Source organism: Hemicordylus capensis, chromosome 4 (assembly GCF_027244095.1).
Source record: "Hemicordylus capensis ecotype Gifberg chromosome 4, rHemCap1.1.pri, whole genome shotgun sequence".
Classification (NCBI taxonomy): domain Eukaryota; kingdom Metazoa; phylum Chordata; class Lepidosauria; order Squamata; family Cordylidae; genus Hemicordylus; species Hemicordylus capensis.
The window spans coordinates 264052657-264079466 of record NC_069660.1 but is presented as its reverse complement, the minus strand read 5'-3'; the positions used below and the strand labels follow the sequence as shown (position 1 = coordinate 264079466).

Here is a 26810-nt window from a genome sequence, read left to right as displayed (position 1 = left end):
TATACGTTCAAAAATGCAGTGTAGATATGTAAATACTGTATGTAAATAAACATGTAAATAATTTTTTCTTTAAAAACCCCATGTCAAAATCAAGCCTCAAAATTATGCAAAAGAAAGAAAAAAAGGTGACAAAGGGAGAACAAAATGATGAATGCCAAATGAATTGATTTTATTGAAAATGTCACCAGAAATCATGTGTGGGGGGCTTGGTTTACATGGAGAAAATGATTGGGTGATTTTTTGAAATGAAACGAATGAATTATTATCATCTTATGTTCATCTTGATTGTGGTCACTGTTGATGTTGGCTGATGGCAAAAAACCCAAAACCATCAGAATAGCAATGAACTGGCTGCCAACACAACATATTGATTGATAACTGTGCAGGGGGGGAATTGGGTGTGTGTGTGTGTGTGTGTGTGGTGCAGGCTCAGTCTGTCTCTTCCTGTTGTGTGTCTGTCTGTCTGTCTGTCTGTGTGAATGGATGCCTAGCACTGTCTCTGTGTGTGGATGCTTTCTGTGTGTAGTGTGGTGTGTGTCTGTCTACATGTTTTTTTCCTCCCCCCTCCAACTCCCTCCATCCTTCCCCTCTCATCCTCTCCCCTTCCTCTTCACCACCTTCCATCCTCCCTCCCTTCCAGCCCACCACCGCCTCAACTGCCCCCAACCCCGGTCTGGCAGATGATGAGAGTCTGGTCTCTCCCACCGAAGCACACACGTGAGCACGTGTGTGCACAAATATGTGGCTGACCAACTCTGAGCCGGACCCTCCCCCCTTCAATCCCCTCTACATCCCTCTCCCCCTCCCCTTTCCTCCCCCCTGCCTCCCAGCCTCCCTCCCTGCCTCCCTCCCCCCTCCTAGCTAGCAGCGCACACATACACACACAAAACACCTGTGGTGGCAAACACCACCAGCACACATGCACTCACACTGGTGCCACCACCTCTGCCTTGGGCCTCTGTGTCCTTGAGCAGATATGTGGTGGTGGACCAGAGAAGCATTTCTTTCCAGCAAGGCAAAAGGCATGCACTCACTGCACACACACACACACACACACACGAAGAGGTGAAGACGAGAAGAGGCAACTTCTAGAACCAGCAGCAGCAGGTGAGTGTCGTGTAATTGTGTTGCTTCCCAAGGCCACTGCCCATGCTCAATGCTCAGTCTGCTGAAACTAAAGAACTAGCTACAGTCACCCTTCCTCACATGCAGCTCAGCTCAGCTCAGCTCAGCTGCACAGCACACTGACTAACTAGACACTACAGCTGGTGGTAGAAAAAACAGAAGTCTAGATTCTAGAAGATGTCCTGGTGGATTTTAAACTTTCAAATCTGTGCTAGGATTGCCTCGCCCGCCTCCTCCTCCTCCTCCTCCTCCTCCTGCCTGTAATTGTGCCCTCTCCCCTTGCAGTTGCGCCGTCGTGATGGGTTGGTGATGTGCGTGCGCCGTCTACTTGTTAGCTCTCTCCTCCTCATGTTGGCTGGGCTTGCCAGGCACTGGCTGGCAGCAGCTGTTGGCTGTGTGCTAGGCTCAGGCTGTGGCGCGCGTGACTGGACTGGGAATGTTATTGTAGCGGCAACACTGGCTGTGGTGGTAGCAGTAGTAGCTGTTGTTGTTGCTGGGCTGGTGGCTGCTGGCCTGTGCTGACTCTGCGCACTTGGTCTGGTCTGGTCTGGTCATTGGGATGCAGATGTAGGGTGTGTGTGCATCATCCATGGGGAGCATCAGAGCAGAGCAGAGCAGGTTGGCTGGCTTCTGTCTGTCGGGCCTAGTCAGTGGCAGGCACTGAGTGAGGCGGTGGTTTCTTTGGGCATCACGTCACCCATCATGCGGAGCAGCAGGTCTGCTGCTCTGCTGCTCCGCCTCCTGCTTCTTCTCTGTGTGTGCTGCTCTTGTGCTTAGTGTGCTGCTCCGCTGCTGCTGCTGTGCTGGCAGGCAGCACAGCTGTGGCCTTTTTGTTAGATCAGAGAGTGGGTGTTGTCTCTCTGAGTGTCCTCCTCTTACTTGCTTGGATAGGAGTGGTGGTAGTAGGTAGGCATTAAGATGGACTGACTAGGTGTTACGTGTTAGGGCGCCCAGAGAGAGGCGCCAAAAAGATGGGGTGGCAATTGTTGGGTTGCTCCTAGTATTATTGGTGAATTTCTGAAGAAAAATTTTTTTTCCATTGGCTAGAATGGGGGTTCGGGGCTGCCCCAGACCCGCCTCTGTGGGGTGGCAGCACCCCCAAAGTGGGTCCGGGGCCATGGCAAAAATGCCCTCAGTCCCTCCCAGCAATCCCCGTAGAGATAGGAGTGATGGTTCTGTTGTTTTTCTGAGGTGTTCTGAGTGAGTGTGGATTCTGTGATAGCAAATGAGAGTGGATTCATGGTGTCTCATTGGAAATCTCATAAGCTATCATAGAATCTACACTCAGAATACCTCAGAAAAACAACAGAACCATCACTCCTATCTCTACGGGGATTGCTGGGAGGGACTGAGGGCATTTTTGCCATGGCCCCGGACCCACTTTGGGGGTGCTGCCACCCCACAGAGGTGGGTCTGGGGCAGACCCGAACCCCCATTCTAGCCAATGGAAAAAAAATTTTTCTTCAGAAATTCACCAATAATACTAGGAGCCACCAATTGCCTTGGGATTTTTGGGGTGGAGGACACCCATGGGTGGCTACCACCCACCCCAGCTTTTTTGCCCCTAAGGGCTCCACATTGTGAGTTATGGGCAAAAATTTATTTTTTGAAAAAAATTTGTAAAAAATCAGAGGAAGGTCCAATCGACTTGAAATTTGGGTGGCAGGTAGAACACAATGTCCCCTTCAAAACCAGCCACTTTTTGTGATCCGAACCGGTTCGGTTCGGATCCGAACCGGTTCGAAACCGAACCGGACCGGGGGGGTGGTCTGGCAAAACCAAAACCGAACCACCCCGGTCCGGTCCGGACCCGGTTCGGACCCGAACCGAACCGGGAGAACCGGTTTTATGCACATCCCTACTGGAAGAAGCCGATGGGAACACACAGGCTGGGCCTTGGCAGCTGCCGCCCCTTACCCTGGCTTCTTTGCAGGCTGCTTTCTGCCTCCAGATCATTTTCCTTCTGTTGCTGGTGCTGCCTGCTGCAACAGCCGATCCACTCGGAGCCAGGCCATTTCCTCGCCTCATGACCCTCTGCTTGCAAAGGGAAGGACAGGAGCTCGGAGCTGGGCCAATTTCATTCATTCATTCATTCATTCATTCATTTGATTTCTATACTGTCCTTCCAAAAATGGCTCAAGGTGGTTTACACGGAGAAATAACAAACAAATAAGATGGAACCCTGTCCCCGAAGGGCTCACAATCTAAAAAGAAACATAAGATAGACACCAGCAACAGTCACTGGAGGTACTGTGTTGGGGGTGGACAGGGCCAGTTACTCTCCCCCTGCTAAATAAAAGAAAATCACCAAGTTAAAAGGTGCCTCTTTGCCAAGTTAGCAGAAGATTTGCCCAGAAAGAAAGGAAAGCCCATTGAAACTGCATACAGGGGTGGGTTAATGGATAGCTAGGCAAAGTAGGGACGGGAGGGGATATTGGAACAGGCCCAGTTTGCCACCAAAATTTGCCACCATAGGCAAGTGCCTACTTTGCCTGCTCCTTAATCCGCCCCTGAGTGATCTTCCTCTATTTCAGAAGCTCAACTGCATGACCTGGCCAGCAAGGACATTCCTAAGCATTTAAAAGAGCTGGATCCTGGCCGCACTTCCCCCCTTTGATAACAAAACTCAATAAACATTAAATATTTTAAAACATTGTTTTAAAATATTGTTTTAAAAATCAAATTGTTGTAATGCTTTAACTTTTTCTGTTGCAATTTATTTTGTTTTACCTGTTCTAACTTTTTCTGTGGTCATTTATTTTGCTTTGTTGTAAATCACCCAGAGACTTAAGTTTTGAGCGGTATAAAAATATGTTAAATGAATGAATGAATAAACAAACAAAACACCTTCCCCATGAATAATTACATTTTTAAAAGTATCTAATAGGACAATATAGCACTTCCCTAAGAAAGTGGAAGCAGCAGAGAGCTAGGTGAGGCTAGGAGCTCTCTCCCCTGCTTTGTGCAGGTGACCTTCTGGAAAAGGTCATAGAGGACAGAGGTGGACGATCAAATTCAGGGCTCTGAGCAATTTGGGGGGGGGCATGCCCCATGGGTCACTCGCTAATGATGCCCCTGCTGGCAACAAGTACATGTGTATACAGTGCTGTAAGAAACATCTGAAATTATATATACACCTCACATTTCTGCTTTTAACTCTGTGTTGCAGTCAAGGTTAACTGTCTGCTAAGGCTAAATCACTACATAGCTTTCTAAAAGAACTAGATCTCATGCATTAAACCACCTTTAAAACTGTCTGTACCACAATTTTCAATATACTGGACGACAGATCAAATGGCATTTGTGGGATTTGCTTTTTTTTAAAAAGGAAGTTTAACATTGATCTCGATCCACAATACAATCCTCAATAAAGACTTGGAAGGCAAAAATAATTCCAGGATGTTTTGTGTCTGGAATATGGTTTCAGCTTTTCCCACTCGTCTCCCCTCCCCGAAGCCCAGATACATACACTCAGCAGCATTTGATACTCCCAGTTGGGTGATGAATGGCACAATCAAGAACATAGAATATGTCTTAGGGAAAGACAGGTATTACACTGCACTACTGCTCACAACTGGGCTATGTGAACTGGAAGTACTAAAATATCCATGTGTGTCTATATACTCCATAGTATACAGGTATCGTATTCTGTGGAATGTCCATTGGAACATTAAACTGGAATGTCCATTGGCCATTGGCAGAGTGGATATCAGTCACATAATGCAAAGTGCTGGCGTATTTTTAAAGGGTTTATCATTTTGCAGGGTAAGTGGTAATGAAATCATTAGTAATCTCATGCCAAACTGATCTGAACAGCAGATTAATTTTCAGTGCCGTTAGAAGGATTAATGCTGTCCCTTTGACCAAACCTTTACTTACAAGCTTTACAGGCTTTAAATCAATATGTTCCTGGGGGGACAGTTGGTAGCAGTATGTGTCAAGTCCACCTATGAAATCAACTGAAAATACAACACATCAATGTGAATTTGTGGAAATCAGAGTGTACATGTTGGCTTCAAACTAAAGCAAATTGAAACCAATGTCAAATAATAATTAATCAAACAGTAAGTTATGAAAAATACACATGCACACACAAACCCACACACCCATGAAATGTCAAAAATACTTCACATTCAATTAAGTTACCAGTCCAAGATTAGCTTAGTTTTGTTAACATCATGGAATGGATTTTACATGAACAATGATATTGTTCTTTTAAATATATACTTTTTTTTTTTTAGAAATGTTTATGCCCTTGACACAGAATTGAGAGGACATACATATCTGTTTAAAGTTCATGATAAAAAAGTAAAGTATGCCGTCAAGTCGATTTTGATTCCTGGCACCCAAAGAGCCCTGTGGTTTTCTTTGGTAGAACACAGGAGGGGTTTACCTTGCCATCTCCTGCGCAGTATGAAATGATGTCTTTCAGTATCTTCCTGTATCACTGCTGCCCGATATAGGTGTTTCCCATAGTCTGGGAAACATGCCAGTGGGGATTCGAACCAGCAATCTCTTGCTCCCCAGGCAAGTTACTTCCCTACTGTTCCACAACCCCGCAAAACTGCTACTTGCCAGTTAGCCTGCCCCAGCTTCTGTCCGATATTGGTGTTTCCCATAGTCTGGGAAACATACCAGCAGGGATGGGTTTTAGTCAATGCTGACTTTCAGTTAAACTGAACTGATTATCCAAGTGCCTCATATTAGGGATGTGCACAGAACCATTCGGTGCACATCCCTAATATGACTCACTTGGATAATCAGCTCCATTCTAGGAGCGCCAAACCGGTTCTGGCAACCAGCGTTTGAACCAATTTGGAGGGGATGGGGGGTAGCTTTAAGGGTCAGGGAAGGCGCTGCCTACCTGCCAGCCCCCGGCCCTTTCCCCCTGCTGGTGCTCTTTCAATAAGTGGGCATGCAGGGCTGCAGCGTGTGTCCTTGCAGCCGGAATCAGCATCATCACACAAATGGCCAACTTTCATGCGTGCTGTAAGCACGTGTGTTGGCTATTTGCATGGTGATGCTGATCTTGTTAGAGGTTGTTGATTTTTACCCACAATAGGTAAAACAGCAGAGCACTAAGGAATGAGCACACACTCCAGTTACAGAGTAGGTAGCAGAGGATGGTTTGGATATTGCAGCTATTTAGAGAAAACACATGGAGATCCTTGTGTGACTAAACACTCAACATTTATTGGTTAAATACACTTAGACAGGAAAGACCTATATCTAATCTAAAGGACTACATAGTGGATAGGTAAGGAGAGAGAGAGATGTTTCCATCTGCTCTCTAGGAGGAAAGGAAGGATTGTGACTCAGCACAGGAAGTGCTGCAGAGTCAGTTCAGGGGTTATAGAGTAGGGACAGATAGGGAGACCCTTACTCACTGTCTCTACTCCCAATGCCCCTAGTGGTCATTAGGACGGTTGGTGCAAAAGGTCGATGCACTGGAAGTTCATCTCCAACAGATCTCTGCTGCAAGGAGGCACACTACAGCCCCATGTGCCCACCTTTTGGAAGAGCATTGGTGGGGGGAAAGCAGCAGGGCGGGGGCTGGAAGGTATGCAGTGCCTTCCCTGACACTTAAAGTGACCCCCGCACCCTCATGCACATCCCTACCTCATATGAGCATAGGATCCGCAGCATTCAGAGTCAGGCCATTGGTTCATCCAGCTTAGCACTGTCTATGCTGACTTGCAAAAAGCAGGTTTCACACAGGTTTCCCGCTTGGAAATGCTGCCAGGGATTGAACCTGGGGCCTTCTGAGTGCAAAGCATATGCTGTACTATTGAGCTACGACTCCTCTCTAGCCTTCCATGCACTGAGCTGATTCTGGATTCACTGGGATTGGCATTGTGAATAGGTCACAGTTCTCATCTTGCATTTGAGCCTTGCATAAAAAGGCCACAGACCTGTTGGACCACATATTTCCTCCTCTACCCATGTATGGATCTTACCTCTCTAAATAATCTGCGAGCTGAGGAGAACATTTCGTGTATTAGGGAAAGTGGACTCTGACCCGCAAAACGTATGCCACCATAAATTTGTTAGCTTTTAAGGTGCCATAAGACTTGGGGCTGCAGACTGGTTTTCACACGAAGTGGCAGCTGTTCATAAAACAATGTTTATAACAAGCTCAGCATGTGGTGGATGGATGACCTGTTACTGGCTGAACCCTAGTCTTGTCAGAATGAGTTGACTGAACTACTATAGACAGTTGAATAAATGAACATTGAGATGGATCTGCTAGAAGCCCAGATTTTAAATATCAATAAAAATACATTTCTTAGCATCATCTAGATAAAACCAGCAGCTTCAATTGGGCTGCAGGACTGCAAATATATAACAAAGTGCAATGATGTATCATAGCTATAAAGCAAGTTTTCAAAATGCAGGCTTTCACCGCATTTAAAGAATTAACGTGCAGACAATATCAACCTACTTATAAACTCTCCATTATGATTTGCTCAAGAGCTGGCATTGGAAAACCCGGTCTAGTTATTTTATGTCTGGTTGATGGCCATGGGCGATAGCTATTATGGATTCTCAAGACGATGGAAATAAGCTTTAATTTGGAAAGCCACAAATGCTGGACCTATAATCATATGGAAACACAATTTTATCTTCTGTGTGGCTAGACAACCTATGCATTACAGAAGCAGTGCTGATACTTATCTGCTAGAAAATGAGCGCTGCATGGACTGCAGTCATTAAGTAATGTCTTGTGGAGTTGAAGACAGGAGTTTTCAACAACCTGCTGATCACTGCTGGTTGCAGGAGAAACTAGTTATTTTAGCTGCTACGTGCTGCATATTGTGATTTATTTTGCAAGGGCAACTGCTTTGTGGCTCTGCAGGATCACAATGGCTGATATATTATGTAATCAAAAACTGCGGTAGTGTGGGGAAAGCTGTGGAGAATTGGCACCATGAAGATGCAATAAAATAATATAGGATTAAGCAATAATTGGCAATTAGTCCAATTGCCTTTTCCTCCTTTTTTACAATAGTGAACTAATACTAAAAGCTCCAGCCTGTACTTTATTTATTATTACAGACTGAATTACTGTAATGAGCTCTATGTGGGACTGCCCTTGAAGACAATTTGGAAGTTTCAGCTGGTCCAGAATGCTGCTGCAAGAATGCTCATGGGCGGAAGTCACTTCATGAGTATCATACCCATCCTGTAGCAGCATCATTGGTTACCGATCCACTTCCGGTTCAAGGTGCTAGTCTTGACCTTTAAAACTCTACACAGCTTGGAATTGGAGTACCTTTTGGACTGCATTCTCCCATATGAACCTACCAGAGGCCTCTTCTCATCATCTCAGGCTCTACTCATGACCCAACCACTAACATAGATCCATTTGGCGGGGACCAGAGATGGGGCCTTTTTGGTAGTGGCCCCTCAGCTTTGGAACGCCATCCCCAAAGAACTGCCATACTCTCTCCTACAGTGTTTTTACAAAACAATTAAAAATGCATATTATAAAAGAAGTGTTTTATCTGCTGCTTATATCTGCTAGGTTCTTTAGTTTTTATAGTTCTCAGTTTATAGCTTTTAAAATAACTTTTAATTTGAAACTTTAAAAAAATGTAATTGTAAATGTGGTTTTAGCCAAGTATTTTAACTTAACTTGTTTAACTTTATTAGTTTCATTTCACATGGTGTCTTTTTTATGAATGTTCTGAGCCACCATGAGCAGTAGTGTACAGGAGGGGCGGGATCTAAATATTTCAAATAAATAAATAGACATTCGTATGCCATCCTTCCTCCAAGGAGCCATACAAGGCTATTTCCCTCACAACAAACCTATGAAATAGGTTAGGCTGTGTGTATTTGCAAGATGTATACACATGGCAATAATAGTGACTCCTCCAAGGTCAGCCAGCGAACCTCATGGCTAAAGGGAGATTTGAACCTGGGTGCCTCCAGGCCTAGTCCAAAACCCTAACCACTACACCATACTAGAATCTGTCTCAAGTGAACTTATGGAATACAGTCCTGAGCAGTTGGGAAACAAAAGCAGACGAGCAGTTCTAAACCATGGGTTGTGTGTCTGTTAGCTCAAACCATAGCTTGGCTTCATAACTATGGTTAATACAAGTCATGGTTTCTCAATTGTATGTTTCAGATAAGACTCCATATATTTAAATGTGGCAACTGCCCAGAGACTGGTGTTTTGGGCAGTATACAAATATGTTAGATAGATAGATAGATAGATAGATAGATAGATAGATGTTTGTATCTCCTTTTTTCTTGACAGATTTGGTTTCCTCCCTCCCTCCCACTCCTGCAATTTTCAAAATATGCCCATCTCATTAAAAAGAAATGGAACAAGATCAACTTTCCCAGAAGAAACTAACTGCGTTCTCACTGAAACATCATAGTGCTTTCCCCCTCACTTTCAGTGGCATTTAGGCTGAGATTTTCCAGGCAGTCCAAGAGCCTGTCAGCTCTGAAAATCCTAAGGCACAAAAGAGAGACAAAGGCACCATATCGAGCTATTATATCTGATAAGCATAGTCCTTGGTGGCTGTGAGGGAAGTGCAAATAACCTGTGGCCTTTATAAAACACACACACACACACACACACACCACACACAAACACAACAAGCTGTCAGACCAGTTCTGTGTGAATCAACATTTCCTCCCAGACAAACATTCAGGTACTTTATTTTCTTTCCCTCAAAATGAAAGCCGAGATTCTCTTTTGCAGTTTTAAGGTGTCCTAAACAGCAAAAGGCCCAAGAGAAAAATCAAGCACTGCATATCAATATGCTCAGTATGGTAAACTAATTCACTTGTGAGTCTCTTAAATAGAAATGTAAAATATGAGTGAGAAATTTATCTAAACTGAATCCCATGATAGTTCACCCAATATATAATTAAGGTAATTTATGGTCAGGGCACGTCTGGTGTAGGGTCTCATTAATTAGCTCTATAATCTATTCTAGTCCATACACAGTCTCATGATATGCAATCACCTCTCTGCAAAGCATGTTTAATTGAAATAAATTCTGTTAAATTCTGGAACTCTTGTATGATGCCAGCCCATGATGGACAAAACTAGCCCTTGGGAACAAGAAAAAATATTGACCACTGGTATTGAAAGTGAAGCCTGTTATAACCTTTCACAATACTGAAATAGTTTGATAAACCTGACAGATGGAATTTGCGAATCACCTTCAGGAGCTTGGCATGTTCCATCTGTCAGTCCTTTCCAAAGGTCTACTCCCAGAAGGTGGTTTTGGGAAACTATTTTTCCATCCCATGTCCTCTTGCTTATGGAGTACCACAGGAAACTGTCTTGTCCTCAATGGTCTTCAATGCAAGGACATAACTACAACAGAACAAGAAGGGGGGGGACACAAATGTCACTGGGCCCCTGAGGGACGGCCCCCCACTAACTGGATGGCATCTTGCTGTTTGCTCTACCCAAAAAGGCAAGGGCCCATCTTCACTTTTTGTCCCAGGGCCTGCTCCAACCTTGCTGCGCCCCTGCTTCACTGGGAGAGGTCCTCTCTCTCATTTCTAACATCCAGTCCAAGGAAGGAGTAGGAACTTCTGGAGGCAGGTCTGGTCTGGGGGTCAACAAACAAACTAAATAAGATGCAGGTGTTCTTGATGTTCAGGGATCCTGTTGTTCTGGATGAGAGTCACTCTCTAATTGCCTGGTTTGGGGATGTCCTGGACCTGGTGTTGTCTCGGGTTGCTCAGTTGAGTGATATGGCTAGGAGCCCGGGGTTTTTACCAGCTGTAGTTGGTGCACCAACTGAGATGATATCTGAGAGACCCTCTGGCCCTCACTTACCAGAAATCCTGGTTGAATTACTGCTCTCAACCATCTTTAGAATGCCTTTCAGGTTAATGTTTGGCTTGAGTCACTGATAGGCACACATTTTTCTTTGCTCCCTTGAGCAGGGTGAATAGTATTGACATGCAGAGCTTTTCATAGCCTGTTGAAACACTCCTGACTCACCCAGCATTACAGCTGGAGAAGGCTTTACAGAGGGGAGATGCATGGGAGCCATGACAGGATGGTACAGTAGGGCAAGCAGAGGCCATTGTTGTATGTAGTGGTAACCAGGAGAGACCCACCACTAGGGCAGCCCCGCTGGTGATACAGCTGGAACAGGTCTCATGAGACCTCAGTCTGAAAGTTGCATCGGGAGAACTTTGAGTGTTCAGCGCAGGCTGGCTGCCGGAATACTCCAGCTCGTAGTAAAAAAAGAACAGAGCATACCATACTAGAGGTATGCTTATTTAAGCTCATATACTGCACATGGTTCCATATGGTCATCTATAGTACAAAAGCCTTGTGGTTTCTGTTCCTTGGTCATGTGCCACAATGGCAAAAACAAAAGGGGGGAGGGATTATTCTGTCGTGTATGCAGCATTTGTCTAGATCAGGGTTTCTTAACCTTGGGCCCCCAGATGTAGTTGGACTACAACTCCCATCATCCTCAGCCACAAAGGCCATGTCTGGGGATGATGGGAGCTGTAGTCTAATAACATCTGGGGGCCCAAGGTTAATAAACCCTGGTATAGATGTCAGCCTAACTAGGTTTCTCATGACTTAACTTTCTAGACAAGAGCATTTAAACCCCCCCCCCCAATTTTAGGCTATAAAAACTATTTTTATAAATAGTATCTACAGATAATGATAAAACAGAAATTTATGTTCCTCTGTTACTTCTGTGCCTATGTATGCCTATGTCCTTCAGTTCAAACACGCATATAATTTCACAAGTCCCTCAAGATGAGCACATACTGACAATGACGACTTCACATGTCCCACTGTGTACATAGTGCAGTTAATGACAGACCTTTTTGAATAAAGGTTAACAAAGGTCTTCCCACTGCACTTTACTTTGTCTCCAGACAAGCTCCGATTTGCTTTTAAAGCTGCAACATTTAGATAACAAGCCTCTGGTTTTGTTTTTGGAGAGAAAATAAGTAGTGATAAGCTTTTCTGAATGCAGAAATCCCTCTTTATATAGCACTGGTTAAGACTACTATGCAGCTGTAAATGAAGGGATGACAAATGAAAGGAAATAATTAATATAAATAGACCTTGTCATCAGAATGAGAGATGAACGGTATTAGCCTATTCCTCAAACACCTTTTTAACATAAGTTCTATTATACTCCTTTTGAGCAACAATCTTTATATTGTACTGTGTGGTGTTTTTGGTTAACCCATTCCTTGACCCAGGCCAGCTTCTGAATGGGGCTTTAGTTACTTGTATTCCAGTCCTGGAGTAGAGGCGGGACTAACAAACAGCCAGCAGCAAGAGCACTGAAAAGCAGTCTGCAGTAGCCTCTCTGTAGATATCTATTTCATTGAACTATTAATACTCCTGATTCCAATCTACTGCCTTGTCCTTGCATACCACAATTCTTTCCCTTGGATTCTACATACTGGTGCACTCTTCTATATCTTAAAAGATCTCCTCTTAAAAGATGTGCAGAGGTAATGTGAGAATGATAATATGTGTACAGTAACTGGTTTTGTGAGAAGACCCTTTGATGAGATTTAGAATCTCGCAGTAGCTCCTCAGTTTATACGGGTGAAACTCGGAAAATTAGAATATTGTGCAAAAGTCCATTAATTTCAGTAATGCAAATTAAAAGGTGAAACTGATATATGAGACAGACGCATTACATGCAAAGTGAGATAAGTCAAGCCTTAATTTGTTATAATTGTGATGATCATGGCGTACAGCTCATGAAAACCCCAAATCCACAATCTCAGAAAATTAGAATATTACATGGAACCAAGAAGACAAGGATTGAAGAATAGAACAATATCGGACCTCTGAAAAGTATAAGCATGCATATGTATTCAGTACTTGCTTTGGGCCCCTTTTGCAGCAATTACTGCCTCAATGCGGCGTGGCATGGATGCTATCAGCCTGTGGCACTGATGAGGTATTATGGAAGTCCAGGATGCTTCATTAGCGGCCTTCAGCAATTCTGCATTGTTTGGTCTCATGTCTCTCATCCTTCTCTTGGCAATGCCCCATAGATTCTCTATGGGGTCAGGTCAGGCGAGTTTGCTGGCCAATCAAGCACAGTACACTGTATACTTTTCAGAGGTCTGATATTGTTCTATTCTTCAATCCTTGTCTTCTTGGTTCCATGTAATATTCTAATTTTCTGGGATTGTGGATTTGGGGTTTTCATGAGCTGTACGCCATGATCATCACAATTATAACGAATTAAGGCTTGACTTATCTCGCTTTGCATGTAATGCGTCTGTCTCATATATCAGTTTCACCTTTTAATTTGCATTACTGAAATTAATGGACTTTTGCACGATATTCTAATTTTCCAGGTTTCACCTGTAGATCCCTCCTGCAAGTAATAAGTGCATGTCCTCTGTCTCATACTCCCACTCACACATACTTGCCGTATTACAGTTGTGGGTAGGGATGACAGAGGAAGCAGAAAATCTCTTTCCACCCCTCTTCAGCCCAAATAAGAATCCCCAGGTAGGCTCTTCTTGTAATATGATGTCATTAAGCTGCTTGCTGGTCATAACCGCAAAGCTATCCAAGCCCTAGAACTTCCCAAGAGCAACTAGCCTTGTGAAGTGGTGGCAGCAAGTCCCCCTGGAAACCAGCTCCAGGGAGTTGGGCCCACAGAAAAACTCAGGCTGAAGAATCCTGGAAGATCCAGTAGCTGAGAGCTGAATCAGATGAGGCATTGGAGAGCAGAGACTGTATCTACTGTCTTTTTAAATGTTAGCAACTAGCAGCAATGAAAGGGACCCGATTCAGATCCTAACATTTTATTTATTTGATTTCTATACCGTCCTTCCAAAAATGGCTCAGGCCAGTTTACATTAAATCAAACTAAAATCAATTAACTATTAAAATCAAAAACTGTAAAAACAACTTAAAGCCATTATTAAAACAGTTTGTAAAACTCTGGAAAACTGGGCCGAACCTTTACAGTTTAAAAACAGTTTTAAAAGCCTGGAAGGCCAGGCCAAACAGGTAGGTCTTAAGGGCTCTTAAGATAGCATGGGGTTTAACCCCTTCCCCCATGGCTATTTTTCTGATGAAAAACATTCCCCTACTGAAGCTGCTATTTGCCCTGTAAGGGAAAAGGTACTACCTCCTCATGGGTACGTTTTGCCTCAATGGCAAACAATGATAATCATTAATTATCACTGTTAATAGTTATCACTGAGAACATAGCGCAATCTCTAGCCCCATGGTCCCAACCTGAATCCCTTTCCCAATGGGGACTCTTTGCTAAAATTTAAAGAGAAGGCGATATGATGACAGAATGCATCATCACGTCTAGTTAGACATGTGAGGCCTTGTGATAGTGTTACCTGTTTTGTTTATGCAAGACCATTCATGTCTGGGAAATCCAGGCTGAAAGGTCAAATGGGGACAGCAGCCATGGAGGCAGCTGGCCGAGGAGCCCATAGAGTACCACCATTAAAGGGGGGCATTTTTGCTCACTGGCGGGGTATTCAACTTGTTCTGGATAGGGCTGTACTCCCTTTGAAAGAGCAGATATGTAGTTTTGGGATCAAGCCTTGCTCTCGTTCCCTGGGTGCTGGCCATGGCCAGGAGTGTCTTTGCACAGCTTCAGCTAGTGTCCTACCTGTGTCCTACTTTGAAAAGTAAATTTGGCCACAGTTATTCATGCCTGGGTGGTATTGTGCTTAAACTACTGTAATGCATTGTAAACAGGGCTGCCCTTGAAGAGTATCTGGAAAAGTGCAAAAAGCTGGCCAGAGTGTTACCAGATCTCAAGTAGTGTGAAGACATCAGCTCCATTTTGGAGGAATTCCATGGCTGCCAACTTGTTTCTGGGTCCCAATCAAGGTGCTGACTTTAACTTTAAAGCCCTAAACTGCTTGGAATCGGATATCAGGAGGACTCTCTGCTCCTACACGATTGGCTGGGGAGGAAGGCCTTGGTCCACATGCTGACACCATTTGAGGCATGTTTGTCATGCACACAGGACAAGGCCTTCTTGGTGACTGCCTCTGGGAATGCCAGCCCCAGAGATGCTTGTAGCCTCCCAACTCTTTCAGTTTTCCACCACTGCTTAGACTTTGTTTTTATTCAGACTTCTAATGGTTAATTAGGCCAGTGCTTGGGATCATCTGCTTTTTATATTGGTTCTGTTTAACTTTTGAATATTAACTGCTTATTCTTGTAGTTTTATTGTATATTGTAGATTTTATATTTTTGTTTTTATTGAAACTTTTGAGTCCTTTCTCATGATCAGTGAGAAAGGGCCCTAATCTTCAGGGGCCTTAAAATGCTTACCTCCCTAACAGATGACCAAGGGCTCCTTCCTGGGCAGGTGGATTGCCTGCCCAATGACTGCCGGCTACTGCATGTGTCCTCCAAACCCATGGAACTCCTATAATGCACCATGTGAGAGCACTGGTCAAGAGGCTACTCACATGTAGGTGCCGCGTTGAGCCGAACGGCACCAACACATGAGCACTAAGCCCAGATTAAGGCCCCCCTGTGCCCAAAACCCGGGCTAAGCGGCAGGCTCCCTAAGCAGGTTTGCTGCTGCCCCCCCACTGGGATCTGTGTTTTTTCCAGCGGTTCTGCAAAACTGGGCTGGGCTCCCTTAGCCTAGTTTTGCCTGCATGTGTGAATAGCCCCTACACGTACGTTGACTTGGGGTGACAGGAAAGGCGATAGACAGTTAGACAGAGAGAGGCCAAGAATCCCTGGCTGAGGCAGACTGATGGCAAGAAAAATGGTGGTTATTGCCTCCCTGCCTAACATATCAATGTTGGGTAATGATAACAATGCTTGTTGAGCAATGACTGTTTAGGGGCCATGTTTGGCTTCTCTCTATTGGGTAGGGCTTAGATGGAGAGGAAGGCTGGATGTAGTATAATAGTAGGATCAATCTCATCCTGAATTTGGTCAGCAAATCATTCCATGCAGTTCTGTCAACAGTTCCCCAGGATTTCAGATGCAGGTTTTTCCGAGCCTTGCTATCAAATATACTATAATGGAAAATGTAGGCAATGAACCTGGGACCACCGACCATTCAACTGTAGAATCATAAGAGAATAATTCACATGTGTCTTTTAAATAAATGAAATCAGTCCTGAAGGAAATTAAAATATGAACTACAAGCTGGTAGAGCCAAGGCTGTAGAGAACATTCCTACATTCATTTAATGCCCCTTGTTATGTGTTCACTGGCTGATTCTCAACCATATCCATTTAAGCCTTGCAGAGCAATGAAAGAGGTGGCTTTTATTAATGTTTAAGCCTTCTTGGCAGGTTTCATTCCAAGAACCTTTGTGAGTTAAATAATGCAGGGATATTTCATTACGGAGAGTCTTAAAGGCCAATGAGTCTGGGTTTACTCTATGCTGAATTAGGTAGCAACCTTATACAATTTTCTTGGGTTCCAAAGCAGGAGTTATTATGTATAGAACCAGGCTAACTTGTACAATCGGACAGTTATGTATATGGAAAGAATTTGAGCACATTCTTGAAAAAATGGCTAATACAATCAAGAAGAAATTGGATGGTAGAATTGTTTCTGCTCCTTAATTGTCCATCAGCATTGTATTATCTTCCATATCTTTTACCTTTTCAGAAACAATAAAACATGCTCCAAAAATGCAGGTCAAACTCTAGGGTGGACAGCATGTGATATGCCAGGATCAAATTGTATTTATCTATTGTTGCATATTTTCTGAACAGAACTATTGTTGCAATTTGTAAAATATGACTTTTTATCACTGTTTCTCAGCCAAACTGGCATATTCAATATGAATAGGCAACACCCAGAGGAACATCACACACATGGAATAATTTTCATGGATGAAACATGGGAGGGGTGATTTTCACTGATTCCCGTTTACCTCTGCAGCTCCCTGTGCATCCCCAAAATAGGCCCCTGAGGACTGCTGGACCCTCCCTGGCATATTTTTGGGAATCACAGGCAGCTGCAGAAGGAAAGAAGGAAGGGTTGGTAAAAATTGCCCCTCCCCTGTTGTGCACACACAATGTTATTCTGCGCATGTGACATTAGTCAGGATGTTGGCTTGTCATGAAAAAGGAATGTTGATAATATAACTTTTTCAGAAGTCCATGTATGTGCAGAACGTTGCTGATGTCCGCTGCCCACACAAAAATGATTGGTGTCTGCCTTCTACAATTCTCCCTCCTGAATTCCATACAATTGGCTACTAATGTAATACTAAATCTCACCCCAGAATTGTGGCTCCAGAGATGGGTAGATGTGTATCAGTACTTACAGCTGTCCTCTTCCTCCATGAAAACACTGATCACGTAACAGGCATAAACAAAACCAATCAACTGTGGGGGAAATAAAAAGACAGAAAAACTGTAAGTCATAAAAGCACAGTAAATATTCAAATATAAGTATCAAGAGAAGTTCAAAACCATTCATTTTCTTAAATTATAACCCCAGTTAAACAATATTAATGCAGAAATTAATTCAAATTTACAACCTAAGTGGCATCTGAAGCATTAACTTTAAAAGTAAACATTTTGGGTGCAAGAGAAATATTCTGGGCCCAGAGAAAGTTGCACAATGAAAGCCAATGGAGATTAATAGAAGGTAAGAGCATTTACACTTAAGTCTGATTGGTCTCAGGGGAATTTTAGTGTGGTTCTTTGGATTACAGATATTATTGGAACTAGAATTTGGGGAAACTTGGCTTCCTGAGAAACTTGGCTTTAATTTTTGAATTAATGCTCTAGCCCTTGGAATGCCAAAAAACAGTTTGAAAATCTGGAGCCATTTGTTGACATCATGACTAACGAAGCACCATTTCAATGTTTATTTCTGTATTTATTTTAAAATATTTCTATACCACCCAGAACTTGCGTCTCTGGGCAGTTTACAATTAAAATAATTTAAAACATCAAATCAATTAACAATTAAAATCATTTAAAATGTTTAAAACTCAGTATTAAAATTTTTCAAACTATAAATCTAATTAAAAGCCTGGGTGAATGAAGGTGTCTTCAGTGCCTTTTTGAAAGTTGCCAGAGATGGGGAGGCTCTTATTTCAACAGGGAGTACATTCCAAAGTCCAGGGGCAGCAATGGAAAAGGCCTTTCCCGAGTAGCCGCCACACGGGTTGGCGGCAATCACAGAGGAATCTCTCCAGATGATCTTAACAGGCAGTGGGGCTCATGGCGAAGAAGATGTTCTCTTAAATCCCCAGGGCCTAAGCTGTTTAGGGCTTTATAGGTAATGACCAGCACCTTGTATTTTGCCCAGAAACGTATCGGCAGCCAGTGCAATTCCTTCGACATAGTGTAATATGGTCTCTCCTAGATGACCCAGAGACCTGGCCACCGCATTCTTGACCAACTGTATTTTCTGGACAATGCACAAAGTCAGCCCCACATAAAGCACATTGCAGCAATCCAGCCTAGAGGTTACCAGCATATGTACCACAATTTTTGGATGTGTTGGATGTACTGGTGATGCAGCTGAGTTCCGGAATAATGCAGCACTTGTTATGAAGTCACTTGTTATTAAATGCACTTGGTGAATTTCAATGGCCTCAATTTTGCTATTTTTTTTTAATGTGTGTAACTCCCTGAAAAATACTACAAATCTTTGATAAGAATATCATAGCTGAGTATTTCACTAATTAGCCAGACAATCTCCCTCAAACACATTTTGTCTTGAACTTCTTCCACAAATAATTAAAACCATGTTTTCTTTATAGCAACACCACAATTTGTCAGAACAAACATATTTGCCCCAAGATAATATCGTGCTCCATTGAGAGGACAATGAGTCAATGCATATTAAGTTCTTAGTGCCCTGAGTAATCTTAGTGCTCTCCAAAAGGAAAGCTCAAAATGTGTGTGTTTTATGCTATTAAATAATTACTTAGACCTGTTTTAAAATAATCTTGATTTGAACTCTGTTTCCCCTTTGCACACAGGACCTTGATTTAGAATATTCTCCCATCAGCACCACCCAACCCTTTTGATTGACAGTTTCAGATGTTCCTGCTATGGCATGGAACACTGAGCCCTCATAAGCAGCAGTCATATTCAATTGGCCTTAAGTAACAATTCTCCTTGCAATATGAATTTCTTGCCTAATTTCTTGCCTAAAGAGATCTACTCTGGATCTCGCCAAAATGTGTTGAGGAGCTGCAAGAGATCCTAACATGACTTGCAGAAAATTTGGGAGACTTTATTTAAGAAATTTTGTTCAAAAGCAACAAAACACAGCTGCTTGGCTTATACCTTACAGAAGTAGCACACAACGTGGGATCACACAAGGCTCAGAAATATGGTACTGCCATCTTACGTAACAGGATTGCCATATGCGTTAGAGCCCCACAGTGGACTGGGTGTGTCTAGCATGGCCTGCATTATGCTGTGGGACATGTAAGTCAGTAATGTTAGCTTATTGCTGGATAATTTTAAATTATAACAGCTTCCTTTCAAAGCTGCCAATATCTGAAAATGTATACAGTCATTTTAGACTGTCTTCCTGAACGAATGATCTATTTTTCTAGCCCAGTTTCCCAGTCCCTTGACACAGACATTGCAAATCTTGAGAGCCATACTAAAAGTTAATCCAGCACTCAATTTACACTGCAATTTTGTTTCCGTTTCAAGTCAACATGAGCTGATGTTCTCAACAGTTTTGTAGATGAAATCATTTCATAGCTGAAATCTTTTTTTTTTTAAAAAGATTCAACATATGTCAATAAAACACTGTGCTTGTGCATGGGGGATCTCAGACTCACCCCAACCCAAAAAAACAGATATTTTGAGAGCACAGAAGCCGCAGAGGAAAGAGGCATTTAGAAGGAAAAAAGTCCCCGCCGTTATGAGTGGAACTTCTGTTCATGGAAGCTCTAGTTATGATACTGTCCAAAGTTCCCTAGTTAGAGCCAGCGTGGTGTAGTGGGTAGAGTGCTGGACTAGGACCAGGGAGACCCAAGTTCAAATCCCCATTCAGCCATGATACTAGCTGGGTGACTCTGGGCCAGTCACTTCTCTCTCAGCCTAGCCTGCTTCACAGGGTTGTTGTGAAAGAGAAACTTAAGTATGTAGTACACCGCTCTTGGCTCCTTGGAGGAAGAACAGGATATAAATGTAATAATAATAATAATAATAATAATGTTCACCAAAGGCATGTGTGCAGATCATCAGATAAGACACATTAGCACAAAAGTGCACATGTTGAATTAGCCCTTACATGGTCACAGCAGATGATGCACTATATTAATGAAATATGAACCAACCTTAAATAACTGTTATTCAGCAATTCTGGCAAATTTTCTCAATATATATATTTCTCAATTTTGGTATCACACATAACTGGAGAAATTATACTGGACTGATCATGGCTCCTTGTTAAAAGGAACAGAAAGACAAATCTTGTACACTTGCTTGAAAAGTACACTTGTTCAGAATAGCCACATGATTTAGCTGAAGAATGACACACCAGTAATTAGATTAAACTGAGTGGCTGAAATATGAGCAATTTGTGCATATGGGATAGCTTTCTTATGCAGCTTCAAAAAGCCTTCTCTGCATCTTTAAATATATATTCACATACTAGAAGCCACAGCCTGAACATTACTACAAAGGAATTCATTAAGGTATCTGCTTTTCCTTTATTGATGGCCATGGTAATAAAATATTTATTCCAACAAATTACTTTTTTAGTATCTTGATTAACCCAACTGCTGCTTAATTAATAAGGCTGCACTTACAAAAGTCCATCTAACTGTTAGGTTAATCACCAATTTGCAGTGGCAATTGGTGTGCACTGCTTGGTTTCTCGATATCTTAATGAAAATAGCCTTTGTTGGCAATTTGCCTGGCCTCAACTGGTTGAACGTAACTTATATATTCACTGACAACAAAAGAAAACTCTGTGCACCCAATTTATCTTTGGGGAATTTTTTCAGATCATCTTAAACCTTATTAAAGTTTGACAGATGGCTAAAGTTAAAAGATATTGGGGCTATTCCCACGATCAGGCGAAATCGGGCTAGGGTAACCCGATTTCGCCTAATCGTGGGAGCCACCGGGCTCGCAGGTGAGCCTGGTGCCTTCCAGGCGGTTAACCTACCAAACTACCCCTCCCCTTATACTGGGTTTGTGGAGTGAGTGCTCTGCAAATCCAGTTTTTCTAATCGTGAGTGGCCGCGGCGTGGCTCCGCGCTGCAGCAACTCATGAGTAGACCCCCAGCCAGGAGGCTTAAAAGCAGCCTTCCGGCTCGGGGGTCTCTCCAGTATGCCCTGCGCACTCGTGCAGGGCATACTGGAGCTTCTGGAGGCCGCGTGGCCCCTGATCCTCCCAGCCCCCGCTGGCTCTGTCACAGAGCTGGCAGTCATGTGGGCGGCCAATCCGGCCGCCCAGGGCTACTGCCCTGCTCGTCTGCAGGGAGAGCGGGCTTAGCTCATTCTCCCTGCAAACCCTATGGAGGCGGGTCTCCTTGACAGTGAGACCTGCCTCATTAAGTTCCAACTTAGGCAAGAATATTAACGATTAAAAGTATGATCCACACCAGTTTCTCAACATTTTTGCAGTATATTATTCGTGTGCAATTTCCCAGACCAGCAGTTAGTAAGGGGGTCGCCCCGTCACCCCTACCCACCCCCAGGCAACCCCCCAAAACAATTTTGGGCAGTTCTCTGGAGCTCATTTCTGGGCAGTCCTCGCTGCTCGATAATGTTCATTCCGAGGAAGCGAAATGAACATTATCCATCAGTGAGGGCTGCCTGGAAATGAGCTCCAGAGAGCTCCTACTGGCCCCAAATTGGTTTTTTGGGGTGTGTGTATGTGATTTGTATTAGTTATGCCTCATGGACTAGTACCCAACATCTTGCGGACCAACACAGGTCCGCAGACCAGTGGTTAAGAAACACTAATCCATACCACCCTAAAAATGACCCCAAATATATCCCCCAAAATTGAAACTCCTCCCTAAATCAATGAATTGATTGATTTAGAACTATAGAATCACACAGTCTGTGGTTCAAACAACTACCTGTAGTCCTAACAGTGATATCCAGCACTCTCATTGGGGGATTCAGAAGTTTCTTTCCTGCACCATTCTAAACAGGATTTATTTAGTAATGTGAAATGTTTGTTTCCCATATAGATGCAGAGTTTCTGCAACACCCACTTTCAGCACCAGATACAATAAAATACATACACATATACAGTATGCAGTGCTCCCATCATTTTGCTTCTTGTAGGTGCTTGTTTTATTGTTTATTCCAAGTGAATAACTCTTAATGGATTCTCTTCTCAAGACTAAGTTTATTGGAGTTAAGATGGTAAAGCTTAATACTTTTGAGAAAATCTCTCTCTCAAAGTATCCATATAAATTCATTCATTAGTGTTGATCTCTTAGGTAGCAGAGAGGGAATACATATGCTTGTTTAAGTCCCCATATCTTTGCCTATTAGATGCTGTAAATAATTTTATGGAGACCTTGTTGTCACTAGGTCTGCTTTTATTACATTTTGAAGACACAGACACGAGTTAACAGACTTTGAAATGGGTACATTGTTCCTCAAAGAAGGCATGGTGTGTTCTTTGAACCAGCTTTCAGAGTTTTGCCAAACGTACTTCTCTAGAAAACAGAAATGAGTGGGGCCCTTCCTGTGTTACTTTTAGGCATGTTACTTTCACATGTCTAAACATGGGATTTCACAGATCTTTATTTAAAGATGCAGTGGTTTCTTGCTTGGGATGTGATATGATATACTATGTAAGTCCCACTCACTATTTTGCATCATTAAAAAGCTCTTATTAATTCTGCTTATATGTGCAACTCATGTGTAGCACTGAATAATAAATTAAATGATACATGCAGAATCCACTACAATCCACATTTCCCCATCAAGGGAAGATTTCATTACATGTGCAAAGCTGTGGAATGTTAGCAGCTATGCAGTTTTTATGGTTTTGCTTCCTTACTATGTGACCACTGTTCCCTCTAAGAGGAATTCCCAGATGTTGTTGACTACAACTCCCAGAATCCCCAGCTGCAGTGGCTTTTGCTTGGGGATTATGGGAATTGTGGTTAACAACATTTGGGAATCCCTCTTAGAGGGAACACTGCATGTGACCCTGGAAAATAATTCCCAATCTTATGGCGTTTTTTAACTACCCTTTATGCAACTACCAGTCATGTCCCTGTGTACTCTGTGCAGTATGATCTCATATGCCAAGAGATCAATGCCATAGAAATGAAAAGAAAATAGCCTACCATTAAGGCCTGACTATGGGAATTTTGGAATAAGTGCATTTTATTTTCTATATATTATTCAGAAAAAAATAAATGTTAGATTTGTTCCCAAGTATCTGTTTCGGGTCTGAGTTACATCAGTCTATGAACCTATCATTTATTTAGTGGCTGAAAGTATACTAACCTAAAAGTTCAAGTTGAAAAGAAGTTAACAGCTTCTAACCAGATAATTGGAAACAGAGATTACAAGACTAGAGTCTTATTTCATGGTCTGGTTGATACAAGCCATCATTGCCCTAAGCTCTTTAGCAGACACATTGATTTTTAATACGATGGACATACTACTACTCTGCCTAGGGGTGTCATGTTGACCCAATTAACTTAATGAACTTTCCCCAGTGTGGCAGGCAGATACCTGCTTCCTTCCAGTAAAAAGAGCAAGATGAATAGCTCTGGGGAACATTTTTGAGCTGTAGTTATCCCTAGAATTGTGTTCTTCCCTGTAAGGCTTTGGGGCCAGTGGTGGCCCAGTCAGCTCCCTGATTGTTTATTGGGCTTGTGTAAAGCTTTGGCCAAAGCTTAACATGCTGCACAGTCTCCATGGCACCATGCAGAGATGACCATTCTCACCAGGTTGTGCTGCACTTTGGCCAGAGCTGGAAGGGCTCCTTTAAGGGAAATGAGCTCTCTTGAGCTCTTGCACCCTCTTGGAAAGTGTGAGCTGGGAAGTGCAATGCTTTCCCAGTGCTTTCCTCGCAGAGATCTTAAGAGGGCGGGTTGTCTCTCTGAAAAGCACAATATACTGTGAGGAGGTCAGTACGGTGGGAAATGGCTCTGACCCTGAAGGGGTTTTTTTTTTTGGCTAAAAGGGCCCTCACTTGAAAAATAGTGAAAATCCCTGAAATAGAAGCTTGCTGCCAAAGAACTGGTTGTGTAGCAAAAATCAACATGTGGAATTCCACCACAATGATTTTTGGCTTTGTTACCTCTGTATGGTTGCCACAACTGGCAGAATTATCCATCTAGGCCAGGGGTGTCAAACTGTGGCCCTCCAGCTGTTGTTGGCCTACAACTCCCATCATCCCCAGTCACCATGGCCAGTAGCCAGGGATGATGGGAGTTGTAGGCCAGCAACATCTGGAGGGCCTCAGTTTGACACCCCTGATCTAGGCTATGCTTAAAGATACAGCAGCCCTCTAGGGTCCAGAATCGAGACCTAGTAACACTATGTCACACCATGACTCCCCAAGCTAACCTCTCTTTCTTACTACCTACAAAAGCTAACTCTCACACAACAAAGCATCATCTCTACCAGCCATTATGAGAACCCCTCACTTCCAGTCTGAAGTAGTACACAGGTTTGCCACCTTGGCCCATCACAATGAGCTATTTAAAACAGCTTCTACATGATTGACATTTCAAATGCATGAGAGACTAGGAACAGCATTTTAAAAAACCGAGTAGAGCAAAAGAGGCATGTCTTAGGCTGGTGCTAGAGAGTAGGGCTCTATATCAGACTAGAACAATAACTGGATTTGATTTGATATAGCCCTTATCAACAATATTTTCACTGTGTCAGTGAATTTTTCAATGTAAAATTGCTAATATCAGCAGTACCCATCACAATATTTTCCTTATTGTATTGGGTTGTATCGAACGACCTCGGTTTACACTCTTTTCTCAGTTGCTGAAGATGTCACAAACTTGCCTGTTGCCAATTTTTGTGATGTGCCATATTTGGAGAATACCTAGGTGGTTTGAGGGGAGGAAATCAGTGATGTAATTGACACCTCTACTTCAGTACCTCAGGTTTGCAGCTGCTCCAAGCTGCTGCAATTGGTTAATCTCTCTTCCAATCACAGTGCTCGAGGGCAAGGATGTAGCTTTGTATTATTACAAAGTGTCTGAACCAAAACTCCACTCTGGTATGAGTGACTGTTTTTAGAGGCATGTTGGGAAGGTACTTCTTGACAAGGAAGGTTGCAATTGTTGACCTCATTGGAATTGAAAATAAAAGTGTGAAAAGGAAGGGGGAAGGTTTGCCTGCTGCTCTGAAACTTGACATTTCTGCATGAAATAGGGCTGGTCCCTTACCATTGACTCTAAGAACATTTCTTCCCATTTTAATTTAAAATATTTTAATAGATATTTTTGTGTTTTACCCTTATTTATTATGGGCCATTATGGGGCAATGCATCAACCCAGTAATGATGCAACTAACGATTAGATCTGGCTGGTAAAATTACTGGCTGCATGATTCAACAATCACTTTCGTCATATCGGAATTGGATCAGATCTTATTATTTTATCCATGCATAACTAGAAAGCAGCAACAAAGAAGAATGCCCAGTATATACTGCCCAGAGCCCTTGGATAGGGTGGTATAGAAATGAAATAAATCAGTCAGTCAGCCTTCCTGAGGGACTAAGCATTTTAATGCATCTTATTCTAGTATAGCAAAAACAGCTCACCAAAGACTGTACTTTGAAATTGGATCAGCCTTTCAAATTCTGAAAATATATCCTCTTGAATGAGCTGTTTTTGTTGTACCGGAATAAGACAGATGAAGATACTTTGCCCCTGAAGAGCCCAATGGTCAAAACATGCTGGGTATTCTTCTTCATTACTGCTCTCTAGCACCAGTTTGAGGCCTGCTTCTTTTCTCTCTCTTCTGATATTCCATACATGTCAGCCAAAGCCTTTAGAGATTAATGTTCTCTCCTATATCCTCCATAAACAAAAGCTCTCTCTGTGTGTGTGTGTGTGTGTGTTTGTGTGCGTGTGTATTCATTCCTAGGTAAAGGTACTTTTTTTAAAGGGGGGAGGGCATGCCTGCATGGTCCAACATTTGAATTCATTAGGAAAAGGCCTCCTTTTTCACTAGTCTTCCCTATATTTAACAGCTAGGTTGTATTACTTTAGGGTTTTCAAAGCACATTAGCAGAGAGGAGAGCTGGTCTTGTGGTAGCAACCATGACTTGTCCCCTTAGCAAAGAAGGGTCCACTCTGGTTGCATTTGAATGGGAGACTCCATGTGAGAACTGTAAGATAGTCCCCTCAGGGGATGGAGCCGCTCTGGAAAGAGCAAAAGGTTTCAAGTTTCCTCCCTGGCAATTTGGTAATCTCTCCAAGATAGGACAAGATTTTTATTTTATTTTTAAATAGGACAAGATTTTTTTTATTGAACCAACAAACTACCAAAGCATACAGTACGTTGCCAAAGCACAATTATATACAAAGTGGTTGTTTGTACATGTACATTGTGTTTGTACATTGTTTGTAAATCTACAAAGATTTACACACAAGGATTTGGAAACCCACAAGGTTATGGAGTATATGCAGGTAGTACTATAACTCAGGGGTGGGGGATTACAAGGCATATCAGGTAATCGGGGGGGTTACGTCCAATGTCTATTTCCATAATTTGTCCCATTGCTGTTTAGAAGAGATACT

At 42.8% G+C, this 26810-nt stretch overlaps 1 protein-coding gene across 6 annotated transcripts in view; it reads right to left on the bottom strand.

The window, feature by feature from the left end:
- The window catches only part of NKAIN3 (sodium/potassium transporting ATPase interacting 3), a 412466-nt gene that overhangs the window by 17121 nt on the left and 368535 nt on the right, over window positions 1-26810 (bottom strand). For 3 of the 6 annotated variants that reach the window (XM_053249299.1, XM_053249302.1, XM_053249304.1), the window contains 2 exons: window positions 17397-17457; window positions 5005-5084 (listed from right to left, as the gene is read on the bottom strand). In XM_053249299.1, coding sequence (XP_053105274.1) covers window positions 5005-5084; window positions 17397-17457 — 141 coding nt within the window. Of the gene's footprint in view, window positions 1-5004; window positions 5085-17349; window positions 17458-26810 lie in introns of all 6 variants that reach the window. The other 3 variants (XR_008306949.1, XM_053249301.1, XM_053249300.1) reach the window with 3 other exon arrangements.